The 23,523-nt window shown below is 38.6% G+C and overlaps 2 protein-coding genes and 1 long non-coding RNA gene across 4 annotated transcripts; 2 read left to right on the top strand and 1 right to left on the bottom strand.

Annotated features, from left to right (window-relative positions):
* Positions 1-122: 122 nt before the first annotated feature.
* LOC127997215 (phosphatidylinositol polyphosphate 5-phosphatase type IV) lies at positions 123-7,511 on the top strand. 2 transcript variants are annotated; one of them, XM_052592007.1, is made up of 11 exons: positions 123-209; positions 1,325-2,175; positions 2,788-2,911; positions 2,986-3,083; positions 3,179-3,303; positions 3,869-3,988; positions 4,145-4,252; positions 4,328-4,489; positions 4,609-4,724; positions 4,804-4,940; positions 5,089-7,511. In XM_052592007.1, exons 2-11 carry the CDS (start codon positions 1,385-1,387, stop codon positions 5,222-5,224), a joined length of 1,917 nt encoding a protein of 638 aa, XP_052447967.1. In that variant the 5' UTR covers positions 123-209; positions 1,325-1,384; the 3' UTR covers positions 5,225-7,511. The 2 variants fall into 2 exon arrangements, with proteins under 2 accessions (XP_052447967.1, XP_052447968.1); XM_052592008.1 differs by lacking the exon at positions 123-209 and adding an exon at positions 352-660.
* On the bottom strand, positions 6,131-11,515 carry LOC127997241 (mitochondrial-processing peptidase subunit alpha). The gene is made up of 13 exons (XM_052592009.1): positions 11,366-11,515; positions 10,859-11,061; positions 10,683-10,762; positions 10,480-10,562; positions 10,301-10,395; positions 9,679-9,779; positions 9,335-9,598; positions 9,157-9,249; positions 8,950-9,068; positions 8,775-8,865; positions 8,638-8,700; positions 7,648-7,792; positions 6,131-7,384 (listed from the first exon to the last, which is right to left on the bottom strand). The coding sequence occupies exons 1-13, from the start codon at positions 11,410-11,412 to the stop codon at positions 7,215-7,217; spliced, it is 1,554 nt and encodes a 517-aa protein (XP_052447969.1). The 5' UTR covers positions 11,413-11,515; the 3' UTR covers positions 6,131-7,214.
* Positions 11,516-19,307: 7,792 nt separating this feature from the next.
* Positions 19,308-20,815, top strand: LOC127987824 (uncharacterized). The gene is made up of 3 exons (XR_008161447.1): positions 19,308-19,682; positions 19,824-19,883; positions 20,057-20,815. It is a non-coding gene; the product is annotated as an uncharacterized LOC127987824 (long non-coding RNA).
* The last annotated feature ends 2,708 nt before the right edge of the window (positions 20,816-23,523 follow it).

Raw genomic sequence — 23,523 nt, 5'->3', positions numbered from 1 at the left:
CTTGGTTTCCACAGTACTGAATGGTACGCCGATAGTTCTGTAAACCGACCACTTATTTGTCGAAAAATAAGAAAGCGATCAAACCGCGAGGGGGCGCTGTTTCATGAAGCGCTGCTGCTGGCGGCCTGCTCACCCTCTTGTGGAGTTGTTGTTGGTTGTCTGGCGTTGCTAAGGAAGTCAGGAAAGTTTGCTTCTTCAGCGAACTGGAGGTAACGGAGAGCTGCTTCACCCTCAAAATATGTCATTTTATGCTTCACACATATGTATATTTATATTATGCAAAGGGAAGAACGCTACAGTTTGAGTGTAGCGGTAGCTAACATATATGTGGCCATCGCATGACAGAGTTTAACATCGCTTTGAGGAACAGATTTCAGTCATCTGGAATCACTCGTCAGAATACATTTCAGGCTTAGTTCGCCTTTGATTGGAGCTTTATTTTTACTGTTTGTACGGTAATGTTGCTAATTGTAGCCTGATGATTGTTGTTGATAATATTGTTCATTTGCCAGGCCTGTTTAATAGATGTCTTTTGCTAAATTTAGATTTTGTTAGATGTTTAATTTATTATTTATCCGTCGATGTTTTACTAAAGCTTAACGTAGGACTGAAACTAATTGTTTTTGTGTTTCTGCAAAGCATTCTTCCTTTTATCACCAGGTTTGTGTTTTAGTTGAGTTTTACTTAAACGTGTTCATTATTTAGTCCATTTATCAAACTGAGAATTTCCCAATTGAACCCATTTTTTAATTTTTATTTTCCAAACCCAACTGCGCTATGGGGTCGAAGGAATAAATGATAAAGATTTACAAGATATATGTTATCTTTCTTGTTTTCTAATGAAGTATTCCAAGTAAAGCTTATCTGGGACAATATGTATATAATTTGTTGTTATTGATATTGACCTGAAGGTTTTCTCTAATATTTTTAATATTGGGTAGAAGAAGATTTATATTTTCTGTACACAATTGCATTAACATTTATATTTATGCATTTAGCAAATGCTTAAATAGAGGGGCATAAACAACTTAATTACACAATAACAAAAAAATCAATTTTTCTAGATAGTATTTTAATGATATTTTTATTTTAGTGCATTGGCAGATAACAAAAATCTATTGTTTTGGAGAAGAAAAAAGAAAGAAAGAAAGAAAGAGAGGAAAAAATCTATTGTTATACCAAAATAAAAACGTTTGCTAGCCAACTTTAAATGGTTAATCTCATCTTTGTATTTTCACTTTTTATATTTTAAACAACATTGCATCTTAGACTATTGACATATTAATCAGAAGTCCTCAAAATAATCTTTTTGCTGTCTCCACAGGATGTAATCATCTGAGTACCATGGGACTTGTTTACATCTAAAACCAAGTCTGGCAATAGGATGAGTGAGCATGGAGACAGCATCGTCCCGTTTAACCCCACAGATCTCCAGTCAGGAGAGCCAGCTTGTAAAACAGATATTACAGTTCTGAGTGTAAACCTGAGGACAGAGAAGAGCAACAAGGAGGAGCTCAAAGACATCAAGAAGCCATATGAAGGTACCAGTCTACTTCAGGATGAGCATAACAAAGACGCCAAGCTTAGTTCATTACATCCTCAACCTCCCTCTCTGCCGAAGCCCGTGGGATTGGGAATGGGGGGAAAAAATATCTCATTTGAAGAGAAGGCGAGGGGGAGAAGATTGAGGAACAGCCAGGAGAGTCTCACCGACCCGGGAGAGACAGGCTCTTCCACCGATTCGCTGAAAGAAGACACCTCGTCAAATGGCCAAGGCCTTGCATCCGGACGTCCCCTTGATCTCCCACCCATGGAGACACCGCCGTTCAGGATCAGGACCTGTAGCTTCTCCGAGACTGAAAATGAGCGCAGCGATCCACATAAAGAGCGTTTGAAACCGTCCCGAATTATTCTGTCCCCACTGCAGCCCAGTGGCACATATCCTCCTCTGGAGAACAGCGCAGCCTCCACGTCCTTAAGGACAACTAATCGGATTGACAGGGATTGTCTGGATTACAGTGCGGTGGGGAGAAGGGGGCGGTCGGAGAGGCTTCAGAGGAATCTGAGCGACAGCCGGCTGTTGGACACGATGGTGTCAGACAGTGCCTCTGTCCATTCCATGAAGTCAACCTATAGCGTTCTGAACCCCATCAGACCCCGGGATGTGAGGAACAGGTGAGAAGCTTCTTCTTTTCTTCGAAAGCGATCACTCAGCAGAACTTCAGTTTGAACATCTCATGATCACGGGCTGATGTGGCTTCTCGATGAGTCCTAAGCGTTTAAGCCTTTTCACTTATGTGAGCATTTTTGTGTGAATGCATGATACATTTAAAATGTTATGTTTCAGAAGGAAGTAGACCATCATTAATATTCCTGCGGGAATGAGCGCAGGCGTTTGCCAGAGTAGGTCGCTGCTTACAGAGTCACCTGAACCGCTTTAGCTGTGGGTAGTGAAAAGAGAAGCTGGATGTCTATAGAGAGATTGAAGAGGAAGGGTGAAGCAGTGCGAATGCAAAAGAGATTAATGGATCAGTGAGATGCTAGTTCAGCAACTGTCAAACTGCATCAGGAGAACAAACATTCATGTTCTACTTGAGGTTGACATGAGATATGAATGGCCAATGGGCTCACACAAGACAAAAATTATTCTGTCTTCTTGAAATAATGCCGTTATCTGCTTGTTTTTAAGAATACATGGTGCGACAGATGTTAGAAGGAGCATTTCCCAAATCTTTTGGTCTTATTTAGCCACTGTTTTCCTGAAAATGTACTTGCTTATGGTTTTAGGAGCTTTCTGGAGGGCAGTGTTTTGGGTAACGGTGCCTTGCTGGGGGCAGAAGAGCTAGACCGCTACTTCCCAGAGAGACGGCTCGGTATCTACGTCGCCACATGGAACATGCAGGGAGAGAAGGTGGGGAACAATACTGTTTTTTCTAATGTTAAGTGCATAGCTGCAGTAGCCTAAGCTTTCACTCTTGGTCTCAGGGTCTTCCATACAACCTAGATGATCTGCTGCTCCCCGCCGACACAGACTTTGCACAGGACGTCTACGTTATAGGAGTTCAGGAAGGGTGTCCGGATAGGTAAGACATTGCATTGCTTTTCACAGCATTTTTAATGTTGTCTTCTTGTGATGCTCAGCACATTTACTCATTTAGTCTCTTCATGTTTTCCACAGGAGGGAGTGGGAGATCCGCCTGCAGGAAACTCTCGGGCCGTATTACGTGATGCTGTATGCAGCAGCCCATGGCGTTCTCTACCTCACTATATTTGTCAGGAGAGATCTCATATGGTTCTGTTCAGGTAAAGCTTGTTTTGTTTTCCTTCTCCAAATTAATATATGTTTTGCATTACCATTCAAATGTTTGGGGTCAGTAAGATTTTTTGAATCTTCTGAAAGAAGAATCTTAAGCTCATTAAGACTGCATTTGTTTGATCAAAAATACAACAAAACAGCAATGTTGTGAAATATTACTAAAATTGAAAATAACATTTTTTTTTTGTAATTTTAAAATGTAATTTATTCTTGTGATGGAAAAGCTGAATTTTCAGCAGACATTACTCCAGGCTTCAGCGTCACACGATCCTTCAGAAATCATTCTATTATGCTGATTTGCCGCTCAAGAAACCTTAATTATATCAGTGTTGAATTAATAATGATATTAGCAGTTCAAAGGAACAGCATTTATTTGAAATGGATATTTTGTGACAATATATAATCCTAACTGTCACTTTTGATGAATGTTTGATTTCTTTAATTTACCTTGCTGAAAATAATTATTAATTTATTTGTAAAAAAATCCCACAGACCCCAAACTTTTTTTATTATACAATATAATATAAAGTTGGTCTATTTCTGCTGCTACAGAGGTGGAACATGCTACAGTCACAACCAGAATTATTTCTCAGATTAAGACTAAAGGAGCTGTGGGTATCGGCTTCACTTTCTTTGGGACATCCTTCCTCTTCATTACGTCCCATTTCACCTGTAAGTGGAATTTTTCATGAAAATTTTAAACAAGTCTAAAGGGAAACCACCCAGTTATATAAAGGGCGTTTGAATAAATGTTTATAATGGCTATGGCATTCCATTTATACCCAACTATAAATAAACCCACCCCAACAATCTTTTGGTTTGTTTCAGCTGGAGATTCTAAAGTATATGAGAGGATCTTAGATTACAACAAAATCATAGAAGCTTTGGCACTTCCTAGAAACCTTCCTGATACCAACCCTTACCGCTCCACAACATGTGAGTGTTTCTGCATCTGTCATATTTAGACTTTAACTTTTCTTGCTAATGAGCATATTTCTTGTTTATTCTCAGCTGATGTCACAACCCGTTTTGACGAAGTTTTCTGGTTTGGAGATTTTAACTTCCGCCTAAATAAAGCCAGAGGAGAGGTGGAGGCCATTCTGAATGGAGGTGTGGGTGCAGATATGAGCCCACTATTACAACATGACCAGCTGTTGAAAGAGATGAAAGAAGGCAAGTTAGATGCAAAATTACATTCCTGTGTAATTCATACAGTATTTATGCTCCTTTCAAGAAAAATGTATTAAATCTAAGTACTTTAACAGGAAGAATCTGTGTTTGTGCATTTGTAGGTTCCATTTTTAAGGGGTTTCAGGAAGCAGCTATTCAGTTTCCTCCTACGTACAAGTTTGACATCGGTTGTGACGTCTATGACACCACCACAAAGCAGAGAACACCCTCATATACAGTAGGCTTTCTTGCTAATTGCATGTGTATCACTATATACCCTTTAGTACAGTCGTTGATCTTTCCTCATTTGTTGACAGGATCGGATCCTTTATCGAAACAGACAAGCAGATGACATTAAAGTGGTCAAGTATGCATCTTGCTCGTCCATTAAGACATCAGATCACCGGCCTGTCATTGGGATGTTTCAGGTCAAACTTCGTCCAGGCAGAGATAAGTAAGCATCTGTTTACGGTGATTTTAACACTTGTACATTTTGTTCCAAGCTTTTCGTCAATTCACAAAATAAAATGTACTGCTTTGAGGTCTGTTTATGTTTCATGGAGGTTTGAGAAACCATTAAATCAGTGCGTTATCCTCCCCAGCATTCCTTTGGGTGCTGGCCAGTTTGACAGAAGCCTGTATCTAGAAGGAATCCGAAGGAGAATCACCAGGGAGCTGAAAAAGAAAGAGGCAGCTATGAAAAACCAGAATAACAGCACGGTTTGCACCATATCCTGATCAGGGAGCAGCTTGTGAGAGCAGTAGGGTGATCAAATGGATCATTTCAAACACCAAGGTACTGACTTAGAAAGCTGGACTTTCGGGACCAAAGGATAACTCCGTGCTAGAGATGTCAAGTGCACAGTCCAGGGACTAACAGACTTCCGCTGGACGTTTAGCAGCTAATGATGGAACTATACAACATGATATAAATCTATAAATTATACTGACCAGAGTAAATTGTTAACTGTACTGTACATCTGCTATTCCTAATTCATTTTTTGTATTATTTCATATTCTGGTATTTAACTTGCAAGCCAAAAGGTTCTGTTCTGTTTATGGTTTCAAATGATTGTGTTTCATTGCCTTGCTAAACCATTAACTGATACTGTAAACACATACCAGTACCAGGCTAATCCTGGTCTCATTTTTGAAGAGTTAGCTAACAATGTGCTAACAGTTGTACTCCTTTATAAAAGGGAACTGTACTGTAGCATCATTACCAGTTTTTATTTATGGACTGACAATGATAGGTCAGTGTGGGATCATGTCGAGAGGCTGATCTTGGGTTAAACTGTGTGCAGAATCTTAAGTGAGGAGGCACAGACTATACTTGAGTTTACTTCCTTAACATATCCAATCTAATTCAGCTTACTTGATGTCAAGTGTGATATATGTATGGGGACAGGAACGGTCCATAGTATTGGTATTGCTTGCTTGTGCATGGATCTCATTGACTGTGCTGTAACATTAAGTCACGCATTCACAACATGAATTTCAGTTCTATTTGTACTGAAAGTGCCTGCGATCGTTCTCATGACTGCCTCAGTGACTTCAAATACATTCTGCTGTTTAAAACCAAACAATAGCCTGTTATAAATGTTCGTTTACTGTGTAAAGTAATATAAAAACTCACACTTGAAGTGTTATTTATCACGAGTTTGTTTCAATTACACATTTTGAACCAAATATATTTTGGGATTCAAACATAAACCAAGGAAACGGTTTCTCTATATTCAAATCGTACATGAAAACAAATAATACAAAGGCTCAAACTTTTCATTCTTTTAAGGGAACACAAAGGTTTTTGCTCATGACTGATTCCATCATTGTCATCATCTTATTAGGCAGTGGAAATATCTTAAGAGTAATGGAAATATATAACAGTACACTTGTACTGATGAAGTACAAGGGAATAAATATATTATTGTAGCATAATCCAACACAAACGGCTAAACAGACATTTGGAAAAAGAAAGTGTTCATGCTGACAGTGATTCAGCAAGAGAAAAGGGGTTTATCTTTATATACACTAAGATTCGCTGCTAGGCTGAGTGGTAGATAAGACAGTCAGTGTCATTCTGTTCAGATATTAGATCAAGGTTGTTGTTTTTTTTATATCAAGGGATCATTTCAGACATTTGTGGGGAAAATATGGTGCAGAATACCATTTAGGTTTGCCCAGTTTTACACAGAAAAGCACAGCCTATGAACAACAATGTAGAAATGGGAACAAATGACATGGGAAAGTGCACTAAAAGTTGAGCCAATTAAGATAGAAATGTGAAATAATGCACTGGTGTGTAAAACTAAACTTAGTCATCTCCAAGCTGTTAAAATGTAAAAGAATTTGCCACCCAAATATGAAAATTCTCATTTACGCACCAGCCTCGTGTCATTACAAACCTTTCTTTCTTCTATGCAACAGAAAAAAAGATATTTGGAAGAACCGAGCCCGTTAGAGCCCTCTGACTTACTTTGTACAGACAAAAAACTATTCGTTTAAAATATCTTCTGTTATTCCACAGTAGGAAGTCCTACAGTTCTGGAATGACATGAGGCTGAGTAAATGATGACAATGTTTGAGTGAACTAAAGTCATGTTTTAAACACTTTTTAGAGGAAATGCAACCACAGTCCTTCTAAGCATTGCACTTAAATTCCATCAAGAAAATATTTGTTAGGGGTGTCCTCATTTTTTGCCTCTAGATGGTGCCAGCTGTCTGTCCCCTATCGGAACAGGCGATACATGCGAGGCAGACGTCCGTCTTTGCTAGAGAGAGCGGCCTGAATGTCCTCATACGAGGGAAGCTCGGTCAGATCTCCCAGCGCTGCTACCGCAGGCTTACTACGCAGCATCTTCCTTGTAACTCTCTTGATGTCACTGGCTGTAACGTTACCTAAAACAAAGAAAAGTGGAGAGAGAAATAGCATGTTATTTAATATTTTTACCAAACAGACGTCTCCAAGAAAAATCTAGTGAATGGTATGATACTGATATACCATATTAAATATGTACAGTCATTACACTCCAGTCTTCAGTGTCGCATGCTCCTTCAGAAATCATTCTAATATGCTGATTTGCTCAAACTTTTGAAAGGTTGTGTATTAAGTATTTTGCTTACATACAGGCTTTATACTCTGCAGTACCATCAATACTTACTGATGAGCTCACACAGCTCATGGGGCAGCTTCCTCTTGTCTGTCGCAAGTACTTGTCGACCTACATCTTCAAAGATGACCGGTCGTGACTCCAGGTTCATCATGAGCATGGATTTCAGTTGTGTCTTGGCTCTCTCTAGCTCCATCTGCACAAGTGAGAGATTTCAGATTATGAACGCAACAGATTCACTAGGAGAACCTTTTCAGACTGTGATGACGCATGATCACAGCTATTAACATTGTACATCTAGAACATTTTTTCATTTAAAAAAAAATGTAATACACATTTAAATTTGACATCTCTCTGTGTTCTGAACACTGTAATCAAGCTCTTAATATCGGTTTCCTCTATTGGAAAGTCATGGAAATCCTATGGTGGATTTCACAGGGTTTGTGCAGGTTTTATGAAGGCTTGAATAGCTCTGCTCGCAACCACTCGGATATGGAAATAACTTTTACTGTACTTTATGAACATCTTGCAAAAAGGTCTTGATTTCTTGTGCAAATATTTAAATTTAATAAGAAATTTATCAATACTAAGTTAATTTGTGTTTAAAATAAATGCCTTATTGAGAGATGTTTGTTCTTGTTTTCATCGAACTCATTTTGCATGTCTTAGAAACGAGAAATTTACATCAAGTAATCGTAGCTTGATTTAAAGACGTTTAGATTGGAACGGCAAAAATACAGATGAAGATATACTTTTTTTAAGCAGTGCATGCAACATTTAATGCCAAGACTTCCTAAATTTCATACCTTTAACTCCGATTTAAGACCTGGATTTAATTTGTGGAAGGGTGAATTAAGACTAAGATTTACACAAACCCTTTTTGTATGTGATTTTGACTGCGAACTCGGAAAAAAAAAATGCATGTTGTAGTTTCCATTCATCGCAATAGAGGTTGTCCCAACTATGACAACTTCACTTCGGAGAACCCCAGAAACGTGACGAGGGTCGATAAACAAATGAAGGCCAAAAGGAAGGTCTTACTTCTCCTGCTGTCCCAGTCATCTGAATAAACTCCCTTGTAATGATCTCCACCATTTCTCGCACCTAAATAAAAATAAATAAATAAAATAATGCAGTGTATGGTAGTCATATTTACAAAATAAACCTAACTACAGTACCTGTCTGGGGTCTGCACTTGCATGGATACACAGCAGACCACTGTCTTCATAGCTGTGGTGGTACGAAGTAGCATTGTACATCCAGTGATGTCTGTACAATTGACAAAAATGGCTGAAAGCGGTTCACTACATTAATAACAGTGGCATTTCGGAGCGTAAAGAGATGACGGCACACCTGTTGAGCACATTTAGGTAGAGACGGGTGAACATGCCTTTTCCAGGCCCTCCGGCAGAGAAGGATCCTCCACCTCCCATCATCATATTGAGGACTGCAAAGGGGATGAAGTCATCCTCCTATAATTCACAGACTTGCGTCAGTACACAACCGTTATCAGCAAGTGTGAAACTGTACTGATTTGACGGACTGAGATGTGTAACGAACCAAAAAGGAGCAGCTCTCCAGCCCAATCATGATGTGCGTTAGTTCAGGGATGGGTGTTGGACCCAAACTCACATCGGACATGTCCTTCACCATCTGACATGAGACAAGCAGCTCAGCTGAAGTCAATTAGGAATTTTTAAAAAACTAAATGTTTGCTGGCCTTAAAAAATGTGTTCACCTTAACAATGCCACCTGTGTATTGTGCTACAGACTTGTCGACGTTGGCAGGTGTGCTCGCGCCCCATACTGGTTTAACATTTAGGAGATACTTCCTGGCACACTGAACAAGCTGCTCGTGTTCAATCCCAACCCCAGCCAGCACCATGCGCTGCGGACAGTAATAGCTCTGTAGGTACTTATGAAGCAGCTTCCTGTCGATCTTCTCTACATTTTCAGGAGGGCAGAAGCGAGGTAGGCCCACGGTGTTGTCCCTGTATGCAGCCTAAATATTGACGAGACCATCAAAAAAAGACTTAGAAGCTCATTTCAATAACCTACAGCAAAGTATAAAGTCGTACTCACAGCATGAATCATTTCTGTTAGTAAAGGCTCCGGGTCGGGTCTCATGTTCAGATCCTCCAACTCAAACCGAACAGCCATTCTGGTCATCTCAATCTCCTCATCTGAAGACATGAGGTGCATACAAGTCAGAAATATAATCATTTTGTAAAGTTTTTTGAAGACTTTTAATGCTAATGATACATTTATACATTTTTTCAGCAATCTTTGATGAGAATGTTGAGTAAAAATAACAGCATTTATTTGAAATATAAATATTTTGTAACATTATAAAATTCAACTTTTTCTCGCTCTCTCTCACATACCCGAAACCTTTGAATAGTAGTGTATCACGATTTCTAAAAATATATTATACAGCAGCAAAACTGCTTTTAACACTGATAATAAACATTTCTTAAGAATCAAATCAGCATATCTGAATAATTCCTGAAGGATCAAGTGACACTAAAAGGCTGGAATAAATTCTATATATTATATATATATATATATAATATTTTTTTTATAATAATAATATATCAAATTAAACTATTTTAATTATTCCAACATTTCAACCTGTCATATATCTTTTAACGGTTTCAAAGATTCATTAAAGATACATTGAAACATTTGTGTTTGAGATGCTAACCTAGTAAACGAGGCTGTAGAACCGCATCTGACAGGAGGTTCACGACAGTATCCAGACCCTTCACTTCAGCTGAAACTGCATACATCGTTGTGTCCCTGTACATGATAAGAAACAATAAAACATGCGGAATCAAATGGAAAAGAATAAAAAAATAAAAATAAAAATAAAAGTCTCCGGACCTGGATGTTTGGCAGTCACATATGCCTCCATGCCTCTCAAGTGTTAGAAGAATATCATCTTTACTTTCAAACTGGGCTGTGGACTTAAATCGAAAGAACCAATCAGACTCAGATTGGTTTAGTGCATTTAAAGCAGAAAAACTGTGTCAAAGCAGAAAGTAGAACAATCATGCAATCCAACTCATGAACATTAACTGACTTACAGAAAATGAAAGCTTTTCCAAAAAGTGTGCAATTCCGCTGGGATATTTTGCTTCATGACGTGAGCCTGAGTTTACTAGAACTAAAAACAAGCAGATTGAATTAATCAAACCATCCGTGTCTGGTTCAGCTCATTTGAATCTAACAACATAGTACATGTTACACATGCTGTGCTCACTTCCAACTGTACAGAATTGACCAAATTTGTTCTGAGATGCAACTTTGAGTCCGTTTTCTAAGGTGGTGATTTTAGTCTCGTATTTCTCGTGTCCGTCCACGGAGGCAAAGACCGGTTTGGGGATCCCGGTGAGCGGTGTGGACAGGGACACATTGGGGTACGGGCCGCCGCTGCTGTACTGACGACATACTGCTACGCCAAACCTGCAGTAAACACAAACTCACTGTACTTACTGTTTCTACAGACATCTCAACATTAAACACACGACAAAACAGTTAAACTATAACCAATAACCGGCGACAGATTATGCTGTCAACACATAGGGAAAGCACGCGAGATTCTGAAGTTTCTCACATGTGTATTATCGCTATAACAAACGATTTGACAAAGTTAACAGAGAATATAAAATATATTATTTTATAAAGTCAGTGCAAACATGCTGCTACGCCTCTACACATGTAACGCTCTTCCTTTCGATACGTCAATAATTAGTGCATTAGATCAAACCTCTGCGCTCGGCTCCAGCCTCTTAATCTGGACATGTGAGCAGCCATGTTGCATTCGATTTGACCATGAACTTTGCCCGGAAATGATCATTAAACACTTCCTATTCTAATTTCTACTTCCTGGGGTGCTTCCATAGACAGTTAAAGAAATGGAAACAGCGACCCCATTGGATTCAACCATAGACAGTAAAAGAAATGGACACAGCGACCCCTTTGGAACCATAGACAGTCAAAAAAAATGGACACAGCGACCCCATTGGAATTCAATTGAGACAAGTGAAGCCCATTTTAAGCAATTTTTAGCACTTCCGTTTCTGACGCGCAGACTCGAACTAAGCTTGATGACGTCAGCAACCTGTCTGAAAGATTTAAATCTTCTAGTGGCTGTGCGTGCAAACTGCCATCGTTAATCTTGCAGAGACAGCGAGCTTGAGCGGGGAGTTCTTTGGCGTGAGTGAGCAGGAGTAAGTATCCTGATTAATTATTTTGTATAGTATTTTAAAATGTAACGCCAGTACGCCATATTAAGTTAATTGCCTGCGAGCTTCTCCTCCTGTCTGTACGGTAATTTCTTTACTGTGCGACAGAGAGTCCAGTGGTTATGATGCAATCGTTAGCCTATTTTTACAAAAACTGTTTCTACGGGGCCATAATGTAACATAGAAGGGTAATGGAGCCCTTTATACATTGTTGTGGATCTTTAGAAATAAATAATGGAAAAATGGAGTCTTTAAACGCCTCAGATGTAAAGTTATTTGCTGTCAAAGTGACGCCAAAATGAATGGGAGGTCAATGGGATGCTAACGCAAGTGAAGTTCTGCTACAAGATGGCGGCCCCCGGCCGACTTCAACTTCCGGTCGACTTCCTTGCCACCTGGTTTCAATGGAGACAAGTGAAGTCAATTAGAAGCACGCACTTCCTGGGGGTCGGGCATACTGTGCAGACTCAAACTGAGCTTGATGACGTTGATGTCACGTGAGCAACCTGTAAATCTTCTAATCGCTGTGCCAAGAGAAATCTGAATCACCCACCGAATCTTGCAGAGAAGGCAATCGTGAACAGGAGCAAATTTTGGTAAGTATTCTGATTAATTATCTCCCTTGAACTCTCCACGTCCCCCGATAGCCTCATAGACAGTAAGAGATTGCCTGCGAGCTTCTCCTCCTGTCCATATGGTAATTTCTTTACTTTGCGTCAGAGAGTCGCTGGTTATGACGTAATCGTTAGCCTATTTTTCTACAAAAACTGCTTCTACGGGACCATAACATAAGATACAAGGTAATGGAGCCTTTTATACATTTTCGTGTTTCTTTAAAAATAATTAATGGACAAATGGAGTCTTTAAACGCCTCAAAGTGACGCCAAAATTAATGGGAGTCAATTGAAGGCTAACAGCAGGTGGGGGTCCGCTAGCCAATGGCGGCGCCCAGGGGTGCTTCAATAAAATATGAAACCCTGAATTCTGAATTCTTATTTGTGCATCCTCGTTTCCTTTCCTTGCTTCCTTTCCTCGTGTCTTAGCTCCACCTCTTCAGGATGCGAGGGAATGATGCAAGGAAAAGACGTGAGGATGGAGGACTTCAATCAAGTGAAATGATATGGGGTGCTTCTCAATTCTTATTTGTGCATCCTTGTTTCCTTTCCTCGCTTCCTTTACTCGTGTCTTAGCTCCACCTCTTCAGGATGCGAGGGAAGGATGCAAGGAAAAGACGTAAGGATGGAGGACTTGAATCAAGTGAAATGATTTATCCTCACTCCCTTCAGCCTTACTTCAAAGTGTCATCAGCTGTGATTAAAGGGATCTGCCCTTATGTTGTTAAAGTTTGTTAATTAAGACATTCATAATAAATATTAATAAAGCAAGATGCCCTTTTTGAAATATATGACATGCATAGTTTATTTGAAGTGAAAAGGTAAAATATAAATAAAAATTATTACAGCAGATGAGAAGGGGGAAGAGAATTTATACGTGCGTCACGTTAAGTCGATAAAAGACTTCCGCATAGGATACACTGGGTTATCCTCGCTTATTGCTCCTAATGAAGCCTCCTACCTCCTCGCCTCCTCGTGGTGCAATTAGAGAATTGAGATGTCCTTCAAGATGGCTGTGCTTGATCGGTTTCCGGGTCATAGGATGGAGGACGGAGGAGCGAGGAGACGAGGAGGGATATTGAGAAGCACCCCTGGAGACTTAGGTCTCTGCAGAGCAAAAGTGGGCGTTTGACACCATAGATCATGACATACTCATAGATCAATTACAAACCTATACAGGTAGATTAATTACAAACCTATACAGGTATTCAAGGGCAGGCTCTAAGATGGTTTAGATCCTACCTGTCTAATCGCTACCATTTTGTTTATTTAAATGGGGAGTCATCTCATTTATCACCAGTAAAATATGGAGTGCTACAAGGATCCGTCCTAGGTCCCCTCCTATTTTCAATATACATGTTGCCCCTTGGTAATATTATTAGAAAATAAGGGATTAGTTTCCACTGTTATGCTAATGATACTCAGCTATATATCTCAATGAGACCAGATGAAACATTTAAATTATCTAAGCAAACAGAGTGTGTTAAAAATGTAAAAGATTGGATGACCAATAATTTTCTCTTTATTACAGTAAGATAAGACAGATATATTAATTATTGAACCAAAAAAAATAAAATAAAACAGTACACAGAATCTTGTAGATTAAAATTTGCAACTAGATTTATGCACTGTTACTTCCTCTACAGTCAAAAATCTGGGTGTTATATTAGACAGCAACTTATAACAAATTATAATCATAATTCCGATGTTACAAAAACTGCATTCTTCCATCTTAGAAACATTGCCAAGCTACAAAACATGTTACCTGTTTCTGATGCAGAAAAGTTAGTTCATGCATTCATGACCTCTAGACTGGACTATTGTAATGCACTCCTATGTGGTTGTCCTGCATCTTCAATTAACAAGCTACAGGTAGTCCAAAATGCAGCAGCTAGAGTCCTTACTAGGTCAAGAAAATATGACAGTCCAATTTTACAGTCTCTGCACTGGCTACCTATTTAGTTCCGTATCAGTTACAAATTATCATTACTTACCTATAAGGCCCTAAATGGTTTAGTTCCTGCGTACCTAACTAGCCTCATACCACGTTATAATCCATCACGCACCCTAAGGTCACAAAACTCTGGACTTTTGGTAGTTCCTAGGATAGCAAAGTCCACTAAAGGAGGTAGAGCTTTTTCACATTTGGCTCCCAAACTCTGGAATAGCTTTCCTGAGAATGTTCAGGGTTCAGACACACTCTCTCTGTTTTAATCTATATTAAAAATGCATTTCTTTCGCCAATCATTTTTCAGAATAATGTTTCTCTTAAATTATGACTGTAGTTGTATCTGATCAACTGCACATTTTTATTCTTTAGCTTGGGTTAAACTAATTAATTTTACTTTGTTGGAACAGCAGCTATGCTAATTATGTCTCTATATGTTTCTATGTTTTGCTAACCAGGATTTACACAAGCTCCAGTCTGGATCCAAAACACCTGAGAAGAGATGATGCTGACCCCTCAGAGGACCCCAGATGATGCTAACCCTGAATCAACAAACAGAACTAACAAATATTGCTACAAGTGTGACTGCATCATATAATTACTGCTGTTAATAATGTTAATCATCTGGCTGACTACGTCCTGTATTAATTTTTTCTGAAAAATCCTCATATGCGCACAAACTGACAGTAACCACTTATAAGCTACAACTAAATATTGTAGAAACGTAATTTTCTGTAAAGTTGCTTTGTAATGATTTGTATCGTAAAAAGTGCTATACAAATAAACTTGAATTGAATTGAATATGTTCACTATTATAGATCAGTGGTAGCTCCTTTACACGCTTTACTTCTGCATTCCTCAGCATGTTTCTCAATGGCTCTGGTTGTGGCTAGAAGGATACAGCAAAAACAGGAAGTTAACAATAAATTGAAATTTCTACCTATTAGAATGTGATTTATTAACATCTACACCTACCCCAACCCTAAACCTACCCCTTACACAATAAAAGTAATTCTTTTTGTACAGTGTGAGCAAGCCAAGTACTGTAGTTCCCTTTCAAGGGAACTTCGAACTGCGTCCTCTAGGGGTCACTATGGGGAACACCCCGTCATGACCCATGTCTGAAGCATACATTGAAAAACACCAACTAGTTGACCTACGACAGCCTCTGATGTCACTACCGGTGCGACTATAAACAGGCACTGGGAGAACACGTCATTCTCTTCTTCGTCTTCACTAAATGTTCTGTTTAAAGCGTGCATCTGAAAGAACTGGTAAGAGCGATCTTCCTCTGTCTATCATGCCGACTACTAGCAAGCGTTTAGACAATGTGTGCATCCGTGTCGGCGTTATTTGACACCCGATGACACACACAATCTTTGCGTCATTTGTTTGGGTGAAAAGCATGCATGCGATGTCTTTGAGGAGGCAATCTGCATGAATTGTGAGTGTTTTTTCAATGAAAAAGCTCCGCTCTCGTTAGTCTCTCGTTCCCCAAAAAAAAAAAGCAGCCATCTACTACCCGCGGTTCAGGGCCCGCCGCTGCTGAGGCAAGGAAGAGAATGAGCTCATGATAATACAGGTGGATCTATCTGAAAGGTTTAGAGAGGGACTTTCCCTTTCGCTCTCTTAATGGCGGCAGACGAGAGAGAGCCTCGGGAGGATTATGTTATATCTTTAACACTTTCTGATACTGAGGTTAGTGCTCTCCATTAGTTTTCATCCAGGAAAGGCAGGAGATATTTTAGGATGGTGAAGAAGCTGAGGCTGAGCCTCAGTTCTCAATTCTCCTCAATGCTCAGTTCTCATGCCCTGCGTATGTAGAGCTGGAGGTGAAGCTGTAGAAAGAGCTTTCTTTCTGTGGGGGAGACATCCTCTCTTAATCTTCCTCCTTGTCTTCTAAGCCCCTTCAAGAAATACGATCTGAGAATCAAAGACAGGCAGAGAAGGCTAGTGTCGTGACTCGCGCTTCCTCCTACCTGCGGGCAAGGGTAAGAGGAATCGTGGGTCACAAGGAGGTAAGCAGAACCTAAGGGATGTGATCCAGACAAGGCAGCATTCTGGTCTGAAACAGAGCAATACCGATACTTGTTCCCTTTATGGATTTTTAACTTCTGCTTTTATCCTCCGCTTCCTAGTTCCCCTGTTACCACCAGCTCTCCACCTGATCGAGGTTAGGTGGAAACCTCTCACATAACAGTCTCCTATGCTGGACCTATAATGTTATTGGCTGGTTCATAGCAACCACCTTACTGATGTTCCGGATTAAAAGGAGGCGCCCCTTGAGCGAGGCTCCAGCGCAGGAGGGTGGGTAAGTATGTGACCCTTTCTGTGTATACTTATGTGTATTAAATTGCTGGTGGTTATGTTTCTGCTAATAAACTCTGTGAGTTTCCTTCGCAGTGCTCAGTAACAGTCTTTACTAAACACTTGTAAGCACCAAGCCGTCCGGCTTCATTTTCCGGTATTAGGTGGTTGAGATCATAGGTTCCTGCGGGGAGCCTCTTTGATCATCAGGCCTGGCACAGCACTGCAGGGAATTTCATGGATGTCTGGCCAGGTCACCCTGAGGGGTCTCCTGGCCACTTAGTTGTGCTGTTGCATCCAGCCAGGGCCGGGTTAACCATACGGGCAACTGGGCAATTGCCCAGGGGTCCAAGACCTCTAAAGGGCCCAGGGCAGCTAGGGCACGAGCAAAATACTGTATCTGGTAATCTCCCGCTTTATATTAAACAAACTGTCAACACGGGCTTTTGCGCTGCACAGAGAGACGCTGCGCTGCCTATGACTTTGAACGTGAGTTCTGAGCGGTTGAGAGTCAGTCTCATGCGGACTGACCAATGAAGAGAGGGCCTCAAGTTAAGACCCTCTCCTCATTGGTCAGTCCGCATGAGGCGGGTCAAATGTTACGCCGGAGCGGGTTACGTCAGGCGTTGCTACAACAGAAAAAAATCTGACATGGAGAAGCCAAGTGGGAGCGCGAAGCGGAAATTAAAAAAGGAAAAGGACATCAGAAACATAGAAAATTGAAAGTATATACCTAAAATATGTAATTTCTAAACTCCTGTTAATGTTGCCGACAGATCTGTTAAGTCAGCTTCCGTCAATGACGAGGACAACTCAGGTAGCCAGGACTTTTCTACACTGCCAGCTTACGTTTACAGCCCCGAGAGCGAAGATCATTTCAAATTCAAACATGCACTTCGTCATTATTTAGGACTAAAAATGTGTGTTTTGCCAGATTATGTAGCATTTATTTCTGTCTTGTCTTCTTCAGAGAAATTGACAGATTTTTAAATGTTTATGTAGCAAAAATGTTTAACTGGTTAATTGTGCTGTGATATGTTGTTGTTCTATTTTAAAACAAGTTAAAATGAGCTTAGGATAAAAATGTTTATAAGCAGATAATCGTGATACTGCATTTTATTTATTTATTTTTTCCTTGAGGTGCCAGCTTCATTAAAATGCTGTAAATTGTTGTGGAGGGATAACTGGCAGATTTCAAATTGTTTGTTGGACTAATAACTTGATTGCCTTGTTGAATTCTGGGGAAACGGGGTCACCCTGTCAGGGTGATTTCTGCTTAAAATGAGCTGAGAACCAAATTGTTTCTTGATGTGTTGTCTGTGGTCTTCTGTTATAGCTCTATCAATTCAATACATTTCTATTGGGAATAAATGTTGTTTAATAAACAATGGTTTGAAAGTGGTTGCTTATTTATTCATTTTTGTGAAAATGGAGGATATTTCCCTCCCTCTCAATGTAGTGGGTCAATTTTACCAGATTATACAAATGCTGATGAGTTTTGTTTTCATAGCATCATATGTGAGTGAATGTCTTTGATAGGGGACATAGTAGTGCATTTGTAGTTCTATGAGCATTTAAATATTTGTAAATCAAAATACACCTGATGACAGTTAGAATTTGAAGTATTGAGTATATTTACTGTTTATTACAGTAATACATTCTGTATATGACCATATTATGTTGATTCTGGGGGCGTGATGATGGGGCCCTTGAATATTGTTGCCCAGGGTACAACAAAGTGTTAATCTGGCCCTGCATCCAGCGGGACGTGGATGTGGCAGTTACTGAAGTCTTCTTGTATTTGCTGCCTCAAGTGACGCTCCCCTCGCCAGAGGTTTGTAAAATTTGAGCTTGCCTCTCCCATGTTGTTCTGCACCTCTGTGATGCTTAGTAACCTTTTAGGTACACACGCTAAGCTCTGTGTATTTTCTGTAAACCACATGGTGGTCAGTGTGCATGTGAACACTTTGCACACTTTCTAAAATCCACGTATGTGGTAAGTGTGCACGCAAGACTGCGCACTTTCTGAAAATCCTGAACGGTAAGGGTTAGGCACTCTGCCTCTTTCCCTTTCTTGAGATGATTAGATCTTGGTTTCTTGGGCTCCATTTGGCCAGTGTGTATTTGTTTATACACTTCAAGCATCGCTTCCCTCAACATGAGGGGCTATTTGGGCGATTTTCATTGTAGTTTAGCAGCGCTCCCCTTTTCCAAGAAGGGTCGCCTATGACCGCGCTACTCTGAATTCAGAGTTCTCCTCTCATATGAGACTGAGTTCTCTGTTTTTTCCCCAGTGCGCTCCAGCATTATTTCCACAGATCGAGTTGATGACTCTCAAACATACTGTTTTGAGATGCACCATTCCATCTATGCCATTGTGACAACTTTCATCATGTGTGTGACTAATTGATTAATTGCCCCTGATGAGCAATAACATTTTATTTTATTATTTATATAGGGTATTTATACAGAAACAGACTTTTAAATATGAAAAATATTCACTAGAGTATAAACCAGCTTGAGTCTGCCGAAGAGTTAAATAAAAGGCCACTAAAGTACAACAAATCTGTTGAGACAAATACCTGACATGAAAGAAGTAACATTTTGAGGCTTTCTAACCAGTTTTCTTTCACAAAAGTTTAACAACTTGTCTCCATGTAGAACAGTGTTACATCTTGTATTGCAACCAAAATAAATGGTGCATGAGAATTGGATTGATTTCTAACTGCAGGCAGTAGCTCTAAGCTCTTTTTTTGTTCATGGCCACACAATCGTTATTTCACTGAATGCACTCAATGCATCTGGCTCTTGTTTTGTTGGCCATATGTTTAATACCACAGACTAGCTTTTCATACGAGCTTCAAGATACAATTCACACTTTGAGAGAGGAGAACATGTACCTATATCACAGAGTGAGAAACCTTACGCAGACTCTGCGAGAGCTGAGAAAACTTCTGGATCACTCACATGGTGAGAATAACTTGGCTGTTTGTTCATTTAATTAACCGATGAAGACATTTGATAATATATATGAATCTATGGGCTATTTGTTTGTAAAGATTTCTGTATCCATTTCTGTATTTTATTAAAATATAATTTATATTTCCACAGAGTCTGCTGTGGATCATGAAAGTGACAAATTGCATGCCTGAAATGAATGGATTAAGAATGGTAATATGAAAATCTTTCTCACTTTATGTTGCATGTGCGATGAACTGTTTCCTGACATAACGCAGTATATGATTGAACATGAGCTTAATCGTGTTGGTTTACAGCTACATGAGTTTATCAAAGCATACTGGTCATCACTCTGTTACAAACTAAGATACTGTGGTGTTTTTCAGGTATCAGCACAGAGATTCATCTCATGTTAGAACAAGCTTTCTGTTCTTCATGCCAAGGCTGATTTATATTTCCTAGGAGAAATTCTTCTTGTTCTGTCAAGTTTCACTTGGATTGGGATTCTTTCCATGTAAATATGGTCATAATATCCTAACCTAACCTTCTTTTTTAACCTTTTTGTTGACTCATATTAATCAGAGAGGCTCATGCTAATGGATTGCTAATATTAGTTAACTACAATAGTTAAACAAGCAGCACTTCTAAAATTTCTACAGCATTATATGAATCTGTTTAAATTTTGACATCTGCTAATCAAATTTTTTTAAATGATAAGTTCTATTTGCTAACGTGAATTAATGCAAATAAAGAACAAATGTATTTTATTAAAAGTACTCATATTGTAGGGTAAAACAAATTATCAAAGACTTCTGTTTTCCTGATATCATGCTGATATTGATCAAGGCCTGTAGGCCAACATGTGTATACAGTGGGTGAAGCTGTAGTCTGCTGATTGGTCAGTTTTAATGTCTCACATTTGGGTTTCAGTCACATGGTCAAGGAAGGGATAAAAGAAGACTGTAAATTTTGCTCTGTCTCTTTCTCTCTGCAGGCTTTTCTTTGTTGGCTCTTTCCTTTGCTGGAGCTCTCTTCTCGGGGCCTTGCCCTCTCCCCCTTTTTCTCCCTCTCTCTATCTCCCCCTTTCTTTTCCCATCTCAGGTAATATTTTACATGGTGGGGACAATTAACTATATGTTTTACCATCCTTCATCTATTTTGTAACCAATTAAAGTGTAACCATAACCGAATTTTGTTATTAAACCATTTCAATAATTAATTATGTGTATTAACTAGTCTTATTTCAATATTAACTTTGAAGTGCTACCTATTGCAATACAATATAGTCACTTAATAGCAACTCTCTCCCACATATTTAGCTATTGTACCTGTGCTTATTTCTGTCATTGGTATAAGTGGCAGTGGGTGGTAACAGAATAGAAATGTACATGTTTTATATGATCGTGCTGACAACGTTTCTTTAGTCCCTTTGCAATCCTAGCATGAACCACTGTAGGGAGACCACCCTTACATTATTGTTAGGTAGTACTATATAAACAAATAAATAATGCTTTCACATTTTATATAACCATTTCAATTAAATAGCAATTTCACTGATTAGTCAGCTGACTTACACTTATTGTGATATTTTACAGTGGGTTGTCTATTTAGGTCACAGAACTCTGAGAAACAATCTCTTGCCTGCTGGATTAATTGGTAAAACTCGAGTGAAGCCTTGTTATATAATCATGTGTGATGAGTGTAAATAAAAGATGTTCACTGAAATGCCTGCACACACAATGCTTTATATTGGGTGCTCAAGAAATGATTCTTATTATTATCAATGTTGAAAACAGTTGTGCTGCTTCTTATTTCCTACGTTATCTACTTTAACATTCTTACGTTTGGAGTAATATTGTATTTCTTTTGAATATTTGGTGGAAAATAATAATAATTCTGAGGGGGGAGGGGGGAGGGGGAGGTTAAAATGTGTAAGCTGTTAAAATGAAGAAAAATGTGTTGAATTTGTCTTTCTTGTCATTTTTAGTTTATTTGTTTGGACAGATGTGGATTTCAGATCATCAGTAACAGGTCTTTCTGATTTAAACCACAGCTTTTGGTCTCAACAAAGATGTTTTCTCTGTTGATTCTGGTTCATGAAGAGGTTGCTTCTCACTGATAATTACTGTAGCAACATGAAATGAGCTGGAGCCGTTCGCAGACTTTGGGTGTTTGATGTTCCACACTGCAAATATCACATTAGCCAAAAGAATTGGCCTTTGTTCAGTTAATTAAAATCACCCTCTTGCATAGATTAGAAATCAGGCTATTTGTACTTTAATTTACATCTGATTGTGCTGAATTGATAAAAGAAATGAAGTTGATTTACATTTGCAAAGACTTGCTACATTTGCTCAAAACCACTAACTTTTTTTATATTCCTAAAATCTTGTCAAAACATGTACAGTAATTCTACGAAATTATTACTCCTGTTATTAAAATTGTATATGTCTGACTCATTATGGTTTACATTTAAGATTTTGCATTTAAAATCAGATAATTTATTATAATAATCTGATCTTAAAGAATTGTGTTCGATTATTGGATGGAACATGTTGTCCTTCAGCTTTCTTTTTTTTTCCTCTCTCTCTGATTTTTGAACCAGTTCTAAACATACAGTATATACGGAATGGAAAATTCAATCAGATCATTTTGAATCAGGTAATTTAATATAAAATATATAAAAAATATCACTGTAATTAAACACATACATTATAAAACATATGTGTAATATTAAAAACCACTATTGCTATATACGTGATAAGTATTTTAGTACTTTAAACAGAGCCTATCCTATAATTTAATGCTTCATGCAGCCAAACACACATACAGGTGTGAAATGATTTATGCCAATGTGTACAACAAATGCTATTAGACTTGTGGACACCTTTTATGAATAACCATTACAGGGGAATTGGAACACAATTGTTCTCATTTTTCTCAAACTGCATGTTTTAGGTTTTTTTATTTGTGGCCTCATTCATTTTGCTCAGTGTCAGAACACATGCAGAGTGGTGCTTTAGTCCTCTCATATTGTTCATAACGGTGGAGGGGTGGTGCTCTGCCACAGAACCCATCTGTGTGCTGTATGTGTGTCTGCTGCTCCATCATTAGATCAAGCCTGTTGCTTTGATAAAGCAGAAGACACACAAGTGCTCTCTGACAGAGATGCTGCACTGCATGAGGCTTGACACTTCTGCTCTTCATGGGTAAGTGCAGTATTTTTGCAATTGTTAAAATAATGATATATGCATAGTCAATGCAAAATAGTTACATTGATTTATTTTACATTTTATATAATGGTGTATACAAACATAAATTTACTAATTTTCAATTAATCATGACATAAGACTTCTCTTGGTACTGTAAATGCAATGATTTTTCATGTAGATGACAAATGTTGACACGCAGATGCAGTGTACACAACACAGTAACAGAATATACAATCAACACAATTATGTATATACAACAGTTCTTTTTTCTTTTCTTTTTTTTTACCTTGACAGTGAACACAACTCTAACTGTTTACAGCTTATATATATATATATATATATATATATTTTTTTTTTTTTTTTTTTTTCAATCTATAGACTATGAAAAGGATATTAATCTTTGTTTAGATTGAAAATCAAACTGGTTAAAATGCTCAACAATTCAGTTCTATGAAAAAGTTTCAATATCCTTTGAGAAATAATTTTACCCACTATTTACTGTCTGTCTACGTGGTAAAAAAAAATACATAATGAAAATAATTTCAAAATATTCATAGATTAATAGTGTCAAACAGCAGTCATTATCAATAGAATGAACATTCAGTACACATAAGCGAATCTTTAAAATCAGCAGCTAACTG

This window comes from Carassius gibelio, chromosome A5, assembly GCF_023724105.1.
Source record: "Carassius gibelio isolate Cgi1373 ecotype wild population from Czech Republic chromosome A5, carGib1.2-hapl.c, whole genome shotgun sequence".
Classification (NCBI taxonomy): domain Eukaryota; kingdom Metazoa; phylum Chordata; class Actinopteri; order Cypriniformes; family Cyprinidae; genus Carassius; species Carassius gibelio.
Note: the sequence above shows the minus strand (reverse complement) of the source record. Positions and strands in the feature narration are given on the sequence as shown.

Coding starts and splice junctions, on each gene's coding strand:
- LOC127997241 (XM_052592009.1), bottom strand. CDS start 11,412: ATGGCTGCTCACATGTCCAGATTAAGAGGCTGGAGCCGAGCGCAGAG. Junction 9,780..10,300: donor TCTACAGCCTCGTTTACTAG/GTTAGCATCTCA, acceptor TCATGTCTTCAG/ATGAGGAGATTGAGATGACC. Junction 9,069..9,156: donor TGGAGAGCTGCTCCTTTTTG/GTTCGTTACACA, acceptor TGTGAATTATAG/GAGGATGACTTCATCCCCTT.
- LOC127997215 (XM_052592007.1), top strand. CDS start 1,385: ATGAGTGAGCATGGAGACAGCATCGTCCCGTTTAACCCCACAGATCTC. Junction 3,084..3,178: donor CAGGAAGGGTGTCCGGATAG/GTAAGACATTGC, acceptor TGTTTTCCACAG/GAGGGAGTGGGAGATCCGCC. Junction 4,941..5,088: donor CTTCGTCCAGGCAGAGATAA/GTAAGCATCTGT, acceptor TATCCTCCCCAG/CATTCCTTTGGGTGCTGGCC.